The sequence below is a fragment of the Bubalus kerabau genome, chromosome 15 (genome assembly GCF_029407905.1).
Source record: "Bubalus kerabau isolate K-KA32 ecotype Philippines breed swamp buffalo chromosome 15, PCC_UOA_SB_1v2, whole genome shotgun sequence".
Lineage (NCBI taxonomy): Eukaryota > Metazoa > Chordata > Mammalia > Artiodactyla > Bovidae > Bubalus > Bubalus kerabau.
Window position 1 is genome coordinate 49,395,687 of NC_073638.1, and position 19,480 is coordinate 49,415,166.

Consider the following 19,480-nt stretch of genomic DNA (forward strand, 5'->3'; position numbering starts at 1 on the left):
CACAGCTTCTCCTATAGTCTGGATTTGGATTCTGGATCTGGAAATTGTCTCAAATTGAAAACTGAGCAAAGTATTGTGACATTTCCACTGAAGTAGTTGCTCTCAGCATCCTGATGACCTATCTTTGGTTTCTTTTGGTTATATACATTGAAAAATACCTTTTTTTTTTTTTTTTTTTTTAGCTGACATTTATCTGCCCCCTGGAATGCCATATTATATTAACCATCTCCATGTTTCTTTCTGCATCAGGAAAGACCAGTTTTAGATGTGCTCTTATTCCTATAAAATATTCAATTTACTGTATCTGCTTGGTGGTTAGAAGGGAACTAGAAGCTGAATTCAGGCACTTTCTCCCAATAAAGCTAATGATGGCTCATTCCCTTTGACAAGCAGTAGAATTGGATCAATTTTTAAACCATTTTCGTCAGTTTCAAATGGTAAATTCAAATTGATTTTTAAATAAGTTTTTGGAAGAACTTTGTTACTAGATAGTTAAATAATCTTTCACTACAAAGAAAAATTTACCACCTTGTTTCATATTACTAAGTTCTATTAAGATGATATTATTTTATCTTGTATTTCCTAGTTCTATAATAGTCCCTAGGAGAAGGCAATGGCACCCCACTCCAGTACTCTTGCCTGGAAAATCCCATGGATGGAGGAGCCTGGTAGGCTGAAGTCCATGGGGTCATGAAGAGTCGGACATGACTGAGCAACTTTACTTTCACTTTTCACTTTCATGCATTGGAGAAGGAAAGGGCAACCCACTCCAGTGTTCTTGCCTGGAGAATCCCAGGGACGGGGGAGCCTGGTGGGCTGCCGTCTATGAGGTCGCACAGAGTCGGATATGACTTAGCAGCAGCATAATAGTACGTAAGAGCTTCCCCAGTGACTCGGCTTGTAAAGAACCCGCTTGCCAATGCAGGAGATACAAGTGACATAGGTAGGAAAGGTTCCCTTGGAGAAGGAAATGGCAACCCATTACAGTATTCTTGCCTGGAAAATTCCATGGACATGAGGAGCCTGGCGGGCTACAGTCTATGGGAGTCACAAAAAGTCGTACACAACTGAGCAGGCATGCAGTCCATAATAGTACATGCCTTCTTTATTCCAGGCTATAGAGGCCAGTCATCACTAGATTCTCAGTGGTGGCAGTCCCTCTCTCATCTGTGCATTACTTCTGGATTCACTTGATAAATCCTCTCTTCTGCCTTTTATAAAATATAATTGGCTACTGGTTTATTGGCATTTTATAATTTGTCCATTCCATCATATCCAGATCTCTGAGTGTTTTTATACATTTCTGTGTTGTGTGAGATGATGGCATTTCTAGCATCTTTATTTCAGTTAGTAAAATAAAATTTCCAAGAATCAAACTAGCCACATAATAGTACCATTTCCAAGGTTCTTACAAAAAATGTTATATCATAGGGACTTGATCCTATATCAACCAACTTTTAATTTGTGCCCCCCCCCAATTATTGATATTGTCATTTTCTTTTTTTTTTTTAAACAGTAGTTTCAAAATTTGTAGGTGTGTCAGCTCAGATGTCTTCATTCTATGACTCACTGTCCCACTCTCTTTCATACATGGCCCTGAAGTAGCATAGAAGACTTACTAGGTTTGAGAATTTCATCTTCCCTGGAACTTCACTATTCCTAAGCATTCTCAGTTCTCCAAGTATGGTAATGAAAGTCAGTCACCTTCTTTCAAGGATGTCCTCTAACTTTCCAGCTTTACCTTAAGTTAATGGATAGCAATGTTCTCATTTCATTGTTGTTTTCCCATGTCATCATTGGTCCCCAGGATGGTCACACAATTCTGTGGTCTGAAGAATTATGATTAATGGTTTTATTTTCTGTAGCCTTCTCCAAATGCGTAAGTTATGACTCTCTCCTTTGTCCATTTTGTTCCCCAAGCACAGTTCTTTTAACTGTCCTTAAAGAACCTATTCTCTACCTTCAGGCCTTTTTACTTTTTCCTTTGCATGAATTTTTCTTTCCCACCTTTTCAAAAAATGTTTTCATTATATTTTCAACCTATTCTCAGAGGGAATATGAATACACCCTCTAGAGAAGAACCCTCTTCTGTTTCAGAGCACTACTGATATTTTTTATATTGTATTTCCATAATGTGAAATTATTTTCTCACTGTGTGTTAAATCACTTATTTTAAGCACCTTCTCAAATGTCCCTTCCTTCCAAGATACATGTTATATAATTCAAGGGACCTGTGTGCTTCATATTAATCTTGTGTGTTACTGCTCGCATGTCTGGGCCATAGGAGAATTCTAGTGTACATTCACTGAATGAATCTTCTTCAGTTAAGCACCTGGCTGAACTACAGTGTGACTGGTAGCTTAGGTTCCTGACTACTCCAAAATATGTGTTGTCACTGATCTAGAAATAAGTGAAGATAGTTCTTCAATATTAAATAAAATTCACACACATAAAAACAACCTATAAGAGCTGATCCATGAGTCAAAAACTTCATTTTCTTATGTAGACCTGTGTAGACTCAATATAAGCATAACTATGATGGTTCTAAGAACTCATCAGCCCAGCTTTTCTAATTGGACTCTTTTCCTTTGCTTTGAATCTATTTTTAATCATTGCCAAATTCTCATCATTTGGTTTTGAAATTAATGAAAATAGATCCAAAATGGTAAAATTATTTCCAGTTTACTGGATTCCAGTTTAAACATTCTTGCTGGATAATGTTTCTTAATTCTAGGCTTTAAATTTTAAGCTCTTGATAAACTAACCCCAATGGAAGCAAATTACAACAGGCATTTTTTAATTTATTTTATTATTATTTTTTTTTTACTTTACAATATTGTATTGATTTTGCCATACATCAACATGTATCCACCATGGGTGTACACATGTTCCCAATCCTGAACCCCCCTCACACCTCCCTCCCCATACCATCCCTCTGGATCATCCCAGTGCACCAGCCCCAAGCTTCCTGTATCCTGCATCGAACCTGGACTGGCGATTCATTTCTTATATGATAGTATACATGTTTTGATGCCATTATCCCAAATCATCCCCCCTCCCTCTCCCACAGAGTCCAAAAGACTGTTCTATACATCTGTGTCTCTTTTGCTGTCTTGCATACTGGGTTGTTGTTACCATCTTTCTAAATTCCATACATATGCCTTAGTATACTGTTTTGGTGTTTTTCTTTCTGGCTTACTTCACTCTGTATAATAGGCTCCAATTTCATCTACCTCATTAGAACTGATTCAAATGTATTCTTTTTAATGGCTGAGTAATATTCCATTGTGCATATGTACCACAGCTTTCGTATCCATTCATCTGCTGATGCACATCTAGGTTGCTTTCATGTCCTGGCTATTATAAACAGTGCTGTGATGAACATTGGGGTACACATGTCTCTTCAATTCTGGTTTCCTCGGTGTGTATGCCCAGCAGTGGGATTGCTGGGTCATATGGAAGTTTTTTTTTTAAGTGTTAGAATTATATTCTGAAATAGCTATTATCAATTTTCTCCATTTTTGCCATTCAGAAAGCTGAGGCAGACAGATGGTATAATTTGATGAGGATCAACACAGCTAGTAAGTGGTTGTTAGAGTCAGCTGAGCAATATGGCTTGAGAGCCAGTTGTTTTAAATGCTTCCTTTTATTACCTCTCATAATTTTAGATATGCTGGTCTTTTCCATCTTGAATAAGACAATTTGAAATGGACAACAATAAAATAAGTTTAGATCATCAGAAATAGTAGCACAGAGTTACACTTTCATTTTGAGGGAGAAAGTGTGAAATCATAGGACAGTCAATAGAAATGGGTCAGGTAGTACCCAATACCTAATAACCCACTTGCTTAGAAAGAATTAATTAAAAATCAAAGAGAAAAAGTGGCATGATTTTGAATAACTATAACTGAGAGAGGTACTCAGACTGAGAAGAGACTAGTAAAATATACTGCTGTGGCCTAATGACAAAACTATTTGAATAATAATCAGGAAGAGTTTAGATCTTAAGGGAAACATAATTGTAATATATACTCATAATGAGTTGCTGTATCCATAATGACTTACAAACCATTAATGAATAATCCTACACAATATTCTATACAAATATGAGTCAATAGTAGCAAGAAAGATTATTTATGAGGAAATGCAAGAAGAAAATATTTCTCTATTTTACAGTATAGTTTGGTAGCAAATAAGATTAGTGTATGGAAGATAGTCAATTAATGAGAGAGAGAGCTATAGACATTTTCAAAGAATATACTGAATCTACTTGAAACTGGAGAAACAGAAAAAAAGGAAAATTGGTGGGGCGATTTTAGAATTCATTAAGCATTCTGAAGGAGTATTTGTGGGAATGTATATTACTTAGAAAGTTTCAAAGGATTCTAGCAACATAATTAAATAAATTAAGTTAAACATGTAAGAATATGTTACAAAGAGATTACAGGAAGGCCTCTGGAAGACATATCATGACAGTTTTTAAATTTGCATCAGCCTTCTCTGAAGACATTTTACTAAAAACCATCTCAGTTTCCAAGGTTATGGAGTTAAAATAATTTCAGTCTTGTTGTTCCAGAGATATAGATAGCCAAATTAACTGAAACATACAAATGCATGGCAGCTTAATGAAAGTCAGAGGTAGTAAGTCAATAACAACACTTCTAATAAAGCTAATAAGACTGAACAACAGAGTAATCTTGTATGAGTGAACATAGTGAATAAGATCATATAATTGTGGAGATATTTCATTACCAAGCAAATATATTAAAAAATAAATCATCTAAGTCAGCTATCATCTAAAGAAAGTTTTTAAGAATAAGTCTAGTCAGTGCTGATTAATACTGTATATTACAAATAGCAGATGTAGAGATTTTGTCTTCTAGAAAGAGGGTTAATATCTCTTCATAAATCTTTAGAAAATTGTTACAGAAAGAGTTGATTGTTTTAGAATTTGTGAGAAGTCAAAACCTGGAGGAATCGTTCTCTGATCCTCTTCGTTCTTATGCCATAGATCATTGGGTTCACCATGGGTGGAACAAGGACATAGATGTTAGCCACAAAGATGGAAATATGAGGAGCCACATGGTGTCCGAATCTGTGAGTAAGGAAGGAGAAAAAGGCTGGAGTATAGGCCACCAGGATCACACACACATGGGATCCACAAGTGCCCAGGGTCTTGAGCCGAGCAGCCTTGGATGGAAGATGGAAGACAGTGTAAAGGATGGCAACGTAGGAACAGGGGATTAATATGAAATCTAAACCTCCAGTAAGGAAGGCAGCAGTTAGGCTGTACATTCTGCAGATCCTGGTCTCTGCACAGGCCAGCTTGATCAGAGCCATAAATTCACAGTAGGTGTGAGGAATGACATTAGTTCTGCAGTAGGGAAGCCACAGAAGCATAAAGGGTTGAGGACTGAAAAGCACGACTCCACGGAAGACAATAGCCAGCCCCAAGTTCTGGATGACTCTGTGTGACAGGATAATGGAATGTCTCAGAGGATTGCAAATTGCCACATACCTGTCAAAGGCCATGGCCAAGATAAACCCTGAGGCCATGCTGCATAGTGAGTGAATGAGAAATACTTGAACAAGGCAGGCTTCAAAATAGATCTCCCTGTCATGGAACCAAAAAATGCTGAGGATTTTGGGCATAGCAGTAGTGGAAAGGATCAAGTCGGCCACAGAGAGCATACAGAGGAAGAAGTACATGGGCTCATGCAGGTTGGAGTCTGTTCTGATAATAAATAGAATGGAGCAATTTCCAAGGAGAGCACTTAAATAAATAAGGCAGAAGGGCATTGATATCCAAGTATGAATGGCCTCCATCCCTGGAATGCCAAGGAGAAGAAAGATACTAGGATGGATATTGGTATTGTTTGGCAGTGACATGATGAAAGAATGCTAGTTGTGTTCAAGTGCAGAATGGATTAGATTGTTTCATATCCATTTCTCCATCATTTACTGATGACTTTGTGTTGTTTTTACATATATATTTTATATACATTATATTTTTTGTTATATAAAATACTTATAATGTTTCGAGGATAAAATGGATACATAGGGCTCAATCTCTAAACTTAGATGTTAACATTCTAAATAGGGGAGAAACTGGTGCAAACCAATGATTAAATTCACATGTGATTAATTCAGTAAAAGTTATATGAATAAATAATTTTATGACCTATTATAAAGGGATTGGAGAAGGAAATGGCAACCTACTCCAGTATTCTTGCCTAGAGAATACTGTGGAAAGAGGAGCCTGGTGGGCTGCTGTCTATGGGGTTGCAAAGAGTCAGACACAACTGAAGTGACTTAGCATGCATGCATGCATTATATAGGGATATTTATTCCACTTGTGTACATCAGAGGATTTGTAGATAAGATGCATAATCTTGGTTCTCATCCATTCTGTACCTTTAAAATAGACAAAAATAAGAGAAAATAATAGCTTGTATTAAGTTCAGAATCAGGAAAATCTATTACCCTCTTCACTCTGTTACTCCAATTTAAAATTCATTTGTCCAGACCATTTATGAAATATATTAAAATGGAAATCACATTGTAAAATTAAGCAAATAGAAGATTCTCTCCTCAGTTTAAATTGCCTGTCTACTCTGCCACATGCAATTAGCATATTTTGAAAAAGAATTTGATTACACATATTCTAGATGCTTTTTACAATGAATGAAAACTTTAAGGATGACAACAAAGACTCAAAACCAGGGCATATCCATCTCCTCAGACTAAGTACAAATTAAGAGCTACCCACATATGGCAGGTAACTAGTTTGAACCAGGCAGTAATCATCTTTCAACCAGTATCTTATTCCTCCTCCAAACCACCTCTCTTCTCCATTCTTTCTATCCAGCAAATTCAGACTGCAGATTTCTGGAGCTTGAAGAACTTAACATTATATAGCTAAGTTGTGCCATGCTCAGAAGTCTCACTGTTAACTCTGAGGACAGTTTATAGATCATATATACAAGAGTGATATGTTACAATGGCAGCACACTGTACCCTTAGAGAGATATAAGGCAAAAACAAGAGAAAAATGGCTGAAGATATAGGAACTAGAAAACTCACAAAAATAATGTGCAAATTCTATCACTATTATCCCAATATGACCAGAGAGGTCACTAAATAAAAAAGTTCACTTCCATTAGGAAATATATAAAAGATGCATAACTTCTTAGAGCTGTGCTACTCAACAACTACTTTAAGTGTAGGTCAGAGAACTAAAAAAAGACTAAAGTCCTAACACCTACAGAATGACATTGAAGAAAATTACATCTCTAAATTTTGAAGTTGGCAACCTCTGAGCATGTATAGATGATTATTATTTGAAAATGAATGAGAGAAAAGACAAAAAGAGAAATCTAAAAGTATTTGATAATGAAATTGGAAATTGAGTCAATATATATGGTTCAATATTTGCTTGAATAATAACTTCATTTTAGCAGTAAAATAGAAGTTTAGAAACTAGATATTAGTATATAAAAGATAGGTAAAGCATACCCACAATTGTGCAATTAAATTTGCTTTTCAGAATAACTCTTCAATTAGAGAGCAAATTAAGTTCAAAGTAGCATCCCCTTATAAAATTATAAAATATGAGAACATATGCCATCTGCATGGCATAATTCCAATTCTGAAATCTGCAATAAATTTTTTGACTACGTTCAGTTCACTTCAGTTGCTCAGTCGTGTCCAGCTGTTTGCAACCCCATGGACTGCAGCATGCCAAACTTCCTTGTCTATCACTAACTCCTGGAGCTTGCTCAGACTCATGTCCATCGAGTCGGTGATGCCATCCAACCATCTCATCCTCTGTCATCCCCTTCTCCTCCTGCCTTTAGTCTTTCCCAGTATCAGGGTCTTTTCCAATGAGTCAGTTCTTCACATCAGGTGGCCAAAGTATTGGAGCTTCAGCATCAGTCCTTCCAGTGAATATTCAGGGATGATTTCCTTTAGGATGGACTGGTTGGATCTCCTTGCAGTCCAAGGGACTCTCAAGAGTCTTCTCCAACACCACAGTTCAAAAGCATCAATTCTTTGGTGCTCAGCTTTCTTTATAGTCCAACTCTCACATCAATACATGAATACTAGAAAAACCACAGCTTTGACTAGATGGACCTTTGTTGGCAAAGTAATGTCTCTGCTTTTTAGTATGCTGTCTAGGTTGGTCAAAGCTTTTTTTCCAAGGATCAAGCGTCTTTTAATTTCATGACTTCAGTCTCAATCTGCAGTGATTTTGGAGCCAAAAAAATAAAGTCTGTCACTGTTTCCATTGCTTCCCCATCTATTTGCCATAAAGTGATGGGACTGGATGCCATGATCTTAGTTTTCTGAATGTTGAATTTTAAGCCAACTTTTTCACTCTCCTCTTTCACTTTCATCTCGAGGCTCTTTTTATATATATATATATATATATATATATATATATATATATAATTTATATTAATGATGGAGAGAAATTTTAATAAAGAAACTTGAAGTTGAGAATGTTAAAATAACACCAACAATTTTCTCCTATGAAAATAGGAGAAAGAAGATGAGGATAAAAAAGAGTGAGATTTAGTGGAAAAGTAAAATAATTTTTAAAAGCATGTCATTTAAAATAGGACCAAACTTGAAAAAATATTCTACCAAGTTTACAAAAAAGACAGAAATGAACAAAGCAAATTTAGAAATGCAAACCAGCAAGCAACATATTTACTGTGAAACTGCACATTAAGGAATTAAATGACCCCTAAAGTAGGCTCATTTTTCTTCTGGCAAAGGGATATTCTTTTGTGCACAAACTCTTTCCACATAAATTAACCCTGACTCACTGTTTTTTGGTCTTCACTTTCTTTTGGAGAACTAGTGACTAAGGCCTGAATTAGAAACTCATATTTAGATTTTTTATAGCTGTACAGTAGCTAAATCGTGTCTGACTCTCTGTGACCCCATGGACTGACTGCAGCACGCCAGGTTTCCCTGTCCTTCAGTTCAGTTCAGTTCAGTTCAGTCGCTCAGTCGTGTCCGACTCTTTGCGACCCCATGAATCGCAGCACACCAGGCCTCCCTGTCCATCACCAACTCCCGGAGTTCACTCAAACTCCCTATCCTTAGAATGTGATAAAGCAAAGAAATCAGACAGCTTGGATCCTATTTAGGACACCCTCATTCAGCCTGTTTCCACAGAAGCCACATGAATTTAATACTTGTTTGGAATTTCTTTCTCTTTGTCCTGTTGCCACTACAGCAACTGACATTTCTTCAGTGGATCACAAAGCTCCTACTTCTTATTTCAGCAGCAATAACATGTACTTTTTTAGACATGACACGTGCAGGTAGCATTCCTGAGCTTGCAAAATCTGAAAAGAAAGTAAACTCACAAGATCTGTCTCCTCCCAAGTGCTTCTTTCTGTAGCGCAGCCTGGAATTTTCCTCTTCAGCTCCTGGCAAGATATCTTCAATAACCTGGCTTATTCTTGAGTCTGTTGTATATATCAAATGATGATGTATGTACTTAGCCCAAGGGTTTCATTAAGCAGGGTATCAATGAGCTGTAACCTTTATGTCTCTCTTCACTGGCATTAATTATCCATAGAGAACTTCAAATGAATGTCATGACTTTCCTAGAGATGAGATCAGATGGGAAGACTATAAAGCTCATGGAGAGAAGGAAAATCCTAGAGAAGTAGTATTTGGTGATCAAGAAGTACTTACCCTGGAGATTCAGTTTAACCATCCAGTATCATTCTGTTTTCTGATCCCTTTCTCCTTGAGGAAGTACTTAGTAACTTCTGCTCCAAACCTTTGGGCATAAAGGGAGATATTGTGGTGGTTGTGTTATCTTTACTTTACCTGTCCTATATTACCAGAATCTCCTGACCTGTCTTTATTATAATCCACTTTTTCAGCTAACCTCAATTATAATAGTTCTAGCCCCACAGCCTCCCAGGAGTCAAGAAAATGGCTCAGGTGTGCATGGGTTCCTTGTGGAGCCCAATATATGCCTAAGCAGATATTCTTGAGCAAAGATAGAAGCCAGTCTTCAGCATTATTCTCCCCCATTTGTATTAAAGATACAAGAAAAGGGAAAGAAAACATAATTTTGTCAATGTAATCTATCTCACTGTGAAACTATTTTCCTTGGGACCTGCTGATTCATTAGAAATACATAGTTTACAAATATGCTTCTTAACTTTAAATTCTCTCAAATGTATAATCACAGCAGCTTTACACAATATTTTTTGACTTGGTTGAGTATATATAATTTCCTGTGAGAAAATGTAATGCAACAAAGACCTTATGTTGATAGAGAAGTCTCCATGATTACATTATGTAAACATATATTATTTTATGGCCATAAAATACATCATTTAATTTATGTTCCATAATTTACTTAACCAGTCTTCATTTCCTGGATATATGTGTTATTTTCATTGTTACACTAATTGAAAAAAAAAAAAGAGAGAAAAGATCAATTTTTTTTTTGTAAGTGTGATAGGAACATAATAGAAATAAATAACAAAACATAAAATTATCCACATCTACTGTTAAAACATTACTGCGCAAAGAAGCTGTGTAATCTCTTACTAAACAGTCATGTACATGGAACTTTTTCACATTCCTGTGTTTATTTATTAAACCAATTCCTTTCTTTCATCAAGAAATAGGTAATATTCTAGGAACTGAAAATGTAATAATCAAAGTGGATAAGGTCCTTTATTTTATAATATTTGTTGTAATGAGAGAAATCAACAAAAAACAAATAAAAGACATAATATTTTAGGGAATAAAATATTCTCTTATGAAAGCTCAGAGGTTAATGTGATGGAGACTGACTAGACGTAAGAAGAAAGGTCAGGAAAGAACTCTGTTGGAGATAGTGACTGAATTGAGATTCAGATGATAAGAAAATGCCAGTCATTCAGAAAGAGGAAGAAAAGTATTGCAAGAAAAAGAAATGATGGAAGGAGTATCTTGCTCACTGGGAGAAATTCTTACTAAGTTTTGAGGAGGAGGAAAAGAGTAGGATAGCTGAAACAAGTTATGTAAGGAAAGAGTGGTACTTGAGAAAGTTGAAAAGAGGCACATGTCAGGTCATTTAGGACTTTATAAATCAATGAAAAAAAGCTTAATTTTAATCTATTACAATAGGAAACCTTTTCAGCAATGTATACTGATCTCCTCTATAGATCTACTTCCATGGTAGCTCAGATGGAAAAGAATGTGCCTGCAATTCAGGAGACCCAGGTCTTATGCCTGGATCAGGGAGATCCCCTGGAGAAGAGGATGGCGACCCCCTCCAATATTCTTGCCTGGAGAATTCCATGGACAGAGGAGCCTGGCAGGCTACAAAAGTCCATTGGGCTGCAAATTGTTGAACGTGACTAAGTGACTAGCACTTTCACTTTCATAGATTTACTGATATAAAATTAAGACTGTTTTCAAAGAGCAGGTTTAAGATGATGTCAGGTTTTCTAAGGAAACTAAATATGTAGAAACATGAATGGATTATGGAGTTAAATTTATGGAATGATTGTAAAAAACAAAAAAGGAATCAAGGATGACTACTAATTTAGGAACAGAAGCAAATAGATGGTTGACAATCAGGGTATGTGCGTCAAAAAAACAATACCAGCTTGGATCCTATGTGATGATTGTCAAAATAAAGTGAATTAAGAGGTATGAGACCAGTTTAAGGTATAATTAACAGAACTCGCTGTTGTACTAAATGTAGAGGATGAGGAAAAACAGGATTGGTGAAAATACTTTGTATCATCTGCTTCCTTACATGTTTCTCCAGTTTCACCTTCTCTCTAATTTTCCTTGTTCTGCCTTTATCTTCCTGCATATTTGTCATATTTCCTTCTATGGCCACACTTATTTCTATGGCTACAAATAACAGCTTGTGCATTGAAGATTTCCAAGTTTGTATCACCTTCTCTGCTCTGTTTGTTGAAATAGAACTTCTCTATCCACCCAACAAATTGACTTCTCTATTTGGGTATGTAATACGCATTTCAATTGAATACTTCTTGAACTCTAATCTCCACAATCCAGTTTCCTTCTAGCCTTCTTCTTCTCACTAAGCTGTGTGAAAATATGCCAGTGAGAAGCTTCTCAACCCCTCCCCTGTCCTCATTCCACCCACCACTTCTACACTAAGAGCTATTCCAGGAACATATTAGCCTTGGGAGAGAGCAGTGTTTTGTTGAGACCTTCTGTATGGAACATATGGCTGAACCCAGTTAAAGCCTCTATATAAACTTTTAAGACTCAGGAGAGTGGGTATGAAGATCTGCTTGTCTTGTGGTTGTCCAAGGCATTGACATTGTAAACAATTATTGGGAGGTCACATTTAAAGTTCATGATATACAAGAGCAGACAAAAGAACATGACACTGAATTGAAGCTCCAATTCCTCTATAATTACCTAGCAGTAGAGTTGATAGACGGAGAAGGCAATGGCACCCCACTCCAGTACTCTTGCCTGGAAAATCCCATGGACAGAGGAGCCTGGTAGGCTGCAGTCCATGGGGTCGCTAAGAGTCGGACATGACTGAGCGACTTCCCTTTCACTTTTCACTTTCATGCATTGGAGAAGGAAATGGCAACCCACTCCAGTGTTCTTTCCTGGAGAATCCCAGGGATAGGGGAGCCTGGTGGGCTTCCATCTATGGGGTCACACAGAGTCAGACACGACTGAAGTGACTTGGCAGCAGAGTTGATAGAAAGAGTAAAATATTAAACAGCTAAATTAAAATACTAAGTGTAAAACCATCCTGGTCAGCTAAAGTACTATTCTAGACTTGAATAGATAAGAATGACCAACCAGTAGGATCTGTTGACCCATACGGCCGAATAGGGACCTTGCAGAAAGATCAAACTCTGTAAAGATATGGATGTCACAGAGACAGCCACCGCCCCAACTCTCATCATGGATCAATGTGCTATGCAAGTACTGTGATTGATCTGACTTCTAGCTTAGGGAAACTTAACAAGTCATGGTCAGTTTATGTGGCTCTTCATGAAAAAAAATGTTATTTTGTTATTATCTTGACCTGTGTTTTCTCTTGCATATGGCTATACTGTTGTTGCATGTGCCTTTAGTGTATCCAGATAGTCACCCAACAGGCCACCCCCGTGCTAGTGAAACCCCTTGCTGAGCACTAAGACCACAGTGCAGAATAGAGTGGGCATATAAAATTGTAAGAGCTTATCTCAAGGTATAGATTGTTGGAAGAGGTCTTTGAAAAGATTTCACTGCTAACTGACTATGAAGCTAGACTAAGGGAGTCATAGTTTCCTTACCCTCTCTGCTGCTCTTGGAATATAAAATCCACCCATCATTCTCATTCCAGGAGTAACCGAGGACATATCCTTGAGAGAATAATGTACATTTAAGACCATATGGTGGAGAAGACAATGACAACCCACTCCAGTATTCTTGCCTAGAAAATCCCATGGACAGAAGAACCTCATGGGGTACAGTCCATGGGGTCACAAAGAGTCAGATATGACTGAAGTGACTAGCACAACACAAGACCATCTGGACAATTTTGGTGACTGATCCAAGTGCTTTGTATTAACTCTTAAGATTCTGGAGGGAGTTGCATGTTAATATGCATTATCTTGTTAAAAATACAAAGGTGTTATGTAAAACAGGAACTAGATATAATCTTTCCTTTTCCAATTAATACACAGAATATTTAAAAAAAAAATTCTGAGACTCAAGCAGTCCTGATGAGGGGCAGGTTCTAGAGACAAGGAAGACTCACTTTCCTCCATACTCCATCCTGGATTCTGCTGTTATTAAGATATTGCCTTTAAAGTCTTCAAACATGAATTTTAGACTAAGATCTCCAATTCCCAGTGGCTTCTTTCTCTGACCACACGGGGAGACCATCCACATGCAATGCCCATGGGAGTCTTACACATTAGGAACCATGTCTATACCTGAGCTCATTTGGAAAAATCTGTGAGTCATGAGAGAACTAAAGGCTTCCTCAGTAAGGTGGGTGCTCATCCCCAAGAACCGCTGCTGACTTCAGGCAGTGTGCAGTTTTTCTCATTTGTCTTGGGCTGAGTGGATAGTAGCCAGATGGAAGGTCTCAGGTCTCCAGTTCGAGCAGACCGGCTTTGAAAAACAGGCTGATGTATGAATTCTTGAGGCTATTGAACCTATTTGGAATTGTGGCCCATGAAAATACTTCCTCTGGCCTAGAAGCAACAACATTTCTACTCTGTTAAAGGTTTGACCAGGATGCAACTTTCCTAAAAGTAAATTTCTGTGTGAACTTCCCTGCTTAGTCCATTCCTTCAGAGGAAAGCTGATGAAGCAAAGGATGAGAGTGTGGAGCTATCAGCCTTATATTCTAAACAGACCTTAGAAATAGATGATATGTAATCAATGGTCCATGATATTCAAAGCCGTCTTAACTGCACTGTGTCAGTTTACATTTACAAAACCCTGTAGAGTATATATTCTAATGGCTAATACAAAGATTAAAAATTGTGTGATTATGCTTGGTTTCAAGTTATAGTCCACGAATTCATATAGTATAGGTTTTGGCAAATGAACATTCTTAACTTGTTTTCTTATTTGTGTCATGATAAGAAAACCATCTGGTGGCTCAGATGGTAAAGAATCTGCCTTCAGTGCAGGAGCCGTGTTCTATCCCTGAGACAGGAAGTTCCCCTGGAGAAGGAAATGGCAACCCACTCTCGTATTCTTGCCTGGAGAATTCCATGGACAGAGGGGCCTGGTGGGCTACAGTTCCTTGTATCACAAAGAGTCAGACATGATGAGACATGTCACAGTTTCCTTAAGGACTTAATGGGGTAACACCTGCAATGCAACTTACATAGTTCTAGTAGATACTCAGTTCCTGTTCCATTGTTTCCTTATTTATTGTAAAGAATGATAGAGGAAGTAGGATTTAGCCAGAAGACATTATAGGCCATATATTTAATTCTTCCATCAGCAAGTGTGAGTTTAATGCTATTTGCTCTTCCTCTCCATCCTGTTATCAAATAAGAAACAAAATATTGACAGAATTCAATTTTTCTGAAGACTGATCCCTTGGTATGTGTGAAAGAGTTAATATCAAAATCAGGAAATAGTTGATAAATGAAGTTGGGGATAGTGTCTGGTGTCATAAATTTATGGCAACTTACTGGTTATCCTTTATTGAAATTACTAACAAAAATAATAGCATTCCCTTACATCTTGTTTCTTTTTTTCTTTATTCATTAATTGAAAAAACAGCAAACATCAGAAAAGATATTGTCTCTGCCAAGTAACAATGTGTAATATAATAAAGGAGAAAAATATGCAGAAGTGTAAAATACAGTATGACAAGAGATAGAAGGCATGTAAGTACACATACCATAAGGACACCGAGGAGGGGTGTCAATGATGATTCAGAGCAGCTAGAAAGGTAATATCAGGGTAGTTGACATATGAATAGACTCTTCAGTTTTAACCAAAAGTTACTGAAGTTTGGATGTGTAAAGAAACATGAACAAAGACACAGGGTCACCACCTTCATGAATTGAACAAGTGACCAATTCCTTATGCAGAGAGATGTGAGAAAAGTTTCAAATTAAAGAGGTTAGAAAAATTTCATGATATTTTGCAAGACACAGAAGGCCACTTCTCATTTGTAATTCTGTTTCTATTTTTTTATGAAGATTACAATTTAACTCTGCATTACTGATTTATTTACCTTAACCTTAAACTATTCCGGTAACACATGTATACACTGAGTCTGCAGAAACAATTTACAAAGTCAAATCTTAGTGATACAGCTCAATTTTATTCTTTCTCCACTCTTTTCCATCCATCATCCATTTTAGATGACTCCTAATTTGAGTGTGTATCCTTTCGGATTGTTTTCAACATAAATTTTCAGTATACATTTGTTTATCTTGTATACATATGTTGAAGCTGAAACTCTAATATTTGGCCAGCTGATGCAAAGAGCTGACTCATTTGAAAAGACCCTGATGCTGGGAAAGAATGAGGGCAGGAGAAGAAGGGGACGACAGAGGATGAGATGGTTGGACGGCATCACTGACTCTATGGATATAAGTTTGAGTAAACCCCAGGAGTTGGTAATGGACAGAGAGGCCAGGCGTGCTGTGGTCCATGGGGTCGCAAAGGGTCAGACATGACTGAGCGACTGAATTGAACTGAACTGAATATACATATGTACATATATAATAATTTATATTACAGAATGTATCTTATATATATTACATGCATATTTATATACACACATATATATATTAATATGGGAATAGAAAACAAATTTAGCTGCATTTTTAAAATTTTGAATTTCTTCTATAATAGTTAAGTATACCTTATTTTGATTACCGCTTAATAGTAAATAATATAAATTTGCCACAACTTTTAACTTAATTTTATTGAGAGACATTTTGAATATTGTATTTTTTCTTCTATCATTGGCAGTTTTACAATGAGAAACACTGTATATATCTCCGTGTATATAGAGAAAATTATTTTCTAGGATGGAAAGTAGTTAAAATGTTCTACCAAAAATATTATCCTTAGTAAAAATGTTTACTAAAAAAATTCCCTCTAAAATTGGGTCAGTTTGCACCCCTACCAATTGAGTGTAAAAGTTGTCCTTTAACCCAAATGTCACTACAATATATCATCAATCTTGATATTCTTTTGGTTAAGAATATAATATGTGTTTTGTATCATATTATTGTAATTTTCAATTTCCTAATTGCCAGTGAGGACTAGATTTTATTTTCCATTAAGAAAGTATTTTTAAATGGTATATTTAAATGGTACAGTGAGGCAGAGCAATAAAAGACAGACTGCTAAGGTGCATGATAAATATGAAAGTCTTGAGGGATCCACACATACAGATAAAAGAAAAGGGATATATGTATATCCATGGCTGATTCATGTTGAGGTTTGACAGAAAACAGCAAAATTCTGTAAAGCAATTATCCTTCAATAAAAAATAAATTAATTTAAAAAATGTTTTTAAAAACAGGATATAAATGTTCATTGTAGGGAAAAAAAAAGAGGGGAAATTCATTATCTCAAAATGCATTAGCTCAGAGTATATCTACACTATCGATAGAACAGGATGTCACTGAGAGAGCTTTTATCTAACAATGATAATTGTACCTCTGAGATATAACATATATTGAAAGTGCATTGGAAAAGTGTTAATTAGTAAGAGAAAAACTTATATTTGGGCCAGCTTCTTAGTGGAATTTTTTAAAAGGAACTTTTCAACCAACATCCATAATAAAACTAATGGTGATCATATTTTCTAATGTTATGCACAGGATCCTCTTTCCCTTTCTCACATATACAAATGCAATGCAATAAATGATCACATCCTTAGGGCAATTGATTATATTAAGAATGAGGTCTTTGAAATCAGTGTCTTAGGCACAAACCAGGTCTAATATTGGGTTGACCAAAAAGTTTGTTTGGATTGTTATGAAATATCCGAAAGTCATATGATGAAGAATTTCTATCTAAATAAATTACAAATGTTGTAATTACCTGCAATCCACTACCTGCAATTCCCTATATTTGGCATGTTTGTCAGAAGTTTCAAAGTTTTTAAGGTTTTGTTTGTTTGCTTTAGAGGAAAATCCATGAAGAGAAAGCTAAATATCTGACACTGATTATGCCAGTGTATGATAAGACTGATGTCCATCCATCAGCCTTCATTCTCATTGGCATTCCTGGGTTGAAGGCTGCTCACATGTGGATCTCCATCCCCTTTCATTGGGGCTGCCTTTTTGCCCTCTTGGGAAACTGTTCTCTTCTGTTTATCATCAAGACAGACTCCAGCCTCCATGAGAAATGTACCTCTTCCTCTGCGTGGTGGCTGTAGCTGACCTTACTGTGTGTACTACATCTGTGCCCAAATTCTCAGCCTCTTCTGGTTCCATGATGGAGAGATTCGTTTTGAAGCCTGCCTCACCCAAGTGTTACTGATTAACTCTTGCTCTACCATGGAGTCTGGCTTCTTCCTGGCCTTGGCTTTTGACCTCTATGTAGCCATTTGTAATCCATTAAGACACTCTGCTATTCTGACCCATTCTGTAACTTGGGGGATGGGTCTAGCAATTGTATTCCGGGGCACAGCACTTCTCTTTCCTCACCCTTTCCTTCTATGGTGTCTTCCCTACTTCGAGACCAATATCATTTCCCACACCTATTGTGAGTTCATGACCCTCATCAAGATTGCCTTTGCTGAGACCAGAATCCGTAGAGCCTATAGCTTCATTATTGCATTTCTTACAGGGGGAGTGGAGTTCATATTGATCATTTGTTCATATGTCCTCATATTCTACACTGTCTTCTATCTCCCATCCAAGAATGCTCGACTCAAGACCTTGGGTACTTGTGGCTCTCATGTCTGTGTAATCTTAGTGTCCTATACTCTAGCCTTCTTCTCTTTTTAAACTCACAGGTTTGGGCATCATGTGACACCCCATGTCCACGTATCTGTGGCCAGCATTTATCTCCTAGACTCACACATGTTGAACCGCATCATCTATGGGGTAATGACCAAGAAGATACAGGACAAGTTTCTTAAATTTTTCAGATTTTCAAAATTTCTGAACTAAATCCTCTTAGTTGTTGAGTGATGTGAACAAATGAACAAATAATATATTTTCTATCTTAAAAGTTGTGTTTTTTTCATGAAGACCCCGTCTTAATGGTCAGAGGGATTAGATTTTTCTGCAGGAAGTAATTCATCCAATGATATACTCTGTGTTATAACAGTCATTACATTAAGGAAGATATATTACCAAGTAGAACTCTCTTTCAAAATATTAAAATATTATTTCCTATAATAGCCCAGAAAACTAACAAAATCTGTGGAGAATTATATGAGGCAAAAAATAAAAGCTATATATCATATATCTATTTGTTTATCATTGTAGACACTATCAGATTTAGAAATTTTCCTATTTTTGCTTCAGTCCTTTCTTCTTGATTAAATGTCCTTATTTCTTAATTACATACTTGACAGTACTTAGTGAGATTATTTTGGTGCTAGCTTTTCTGTTATCTGTTCATTTGAAGATTTATTTATTTAATCCTCAATCTTTTTTTTTTAATTTATTATTTTTGTTTGGCCTTACTGGGTCTTAGTTGGAGCATGCGGGATCTGGTTCCCCAACCAGGGATTGAACCAAGGCCCTTTGTATTGGGACCGTGGAGTCTTAGCCACTGGACCACCAGGGAAGTCCCTCATCCTCCTTCTTGAATGATTTTTTTAGCTACACAATTCTATCCTCCAGTTATTACATTTTATTAGCCTTTGAAGTCAATATCCTTCAGTCTTTTGGAACTTATTATTCCTTTGAAAAAATCTGTTGACCAAATTGTCATTAATTTTTAATACTTTCTCTTTGTCAATTAATTCTATTGCTTTCTTTGGTGTCTTATAGTTTAGCATGTATAACTCTCA

The 19,480-nt window shown here is 36.6% G+C and overlaps 2 protein-coding genes and 1 pseudogene across 2 annotated transcripts in view; 2 read left to right on the plus strand and 1 right to left on the minus strand.

The window, feature by feature from the left end:
- Positions 1-19,480, plus strand: part of LOC129629087 (olfactory receptor 51G1-like) — a 49,164-nt gene that overhangs the window by 1,836 nt on the left and 27,848 nt on the right. The gene's annotated exons all lie outside the window — the stretch shown is intronic.
- On the minus strand, positions 4,945-5,889 carry LOC129629091 (olfactory receptor 52D1-like). The gene has a single exon (XM_055548870.1). It carries the CDS (start codon positions 5,887-5,889, stop codon positions 4,945-4,947), a length of 945 nt encoding a protein of 314 aa, XP_055404845.1.
- LOC129629099 (olfactory receptor 52A5-like) lies at positions 17,669-18,629 on the plus strand (annotated as a pseudogene).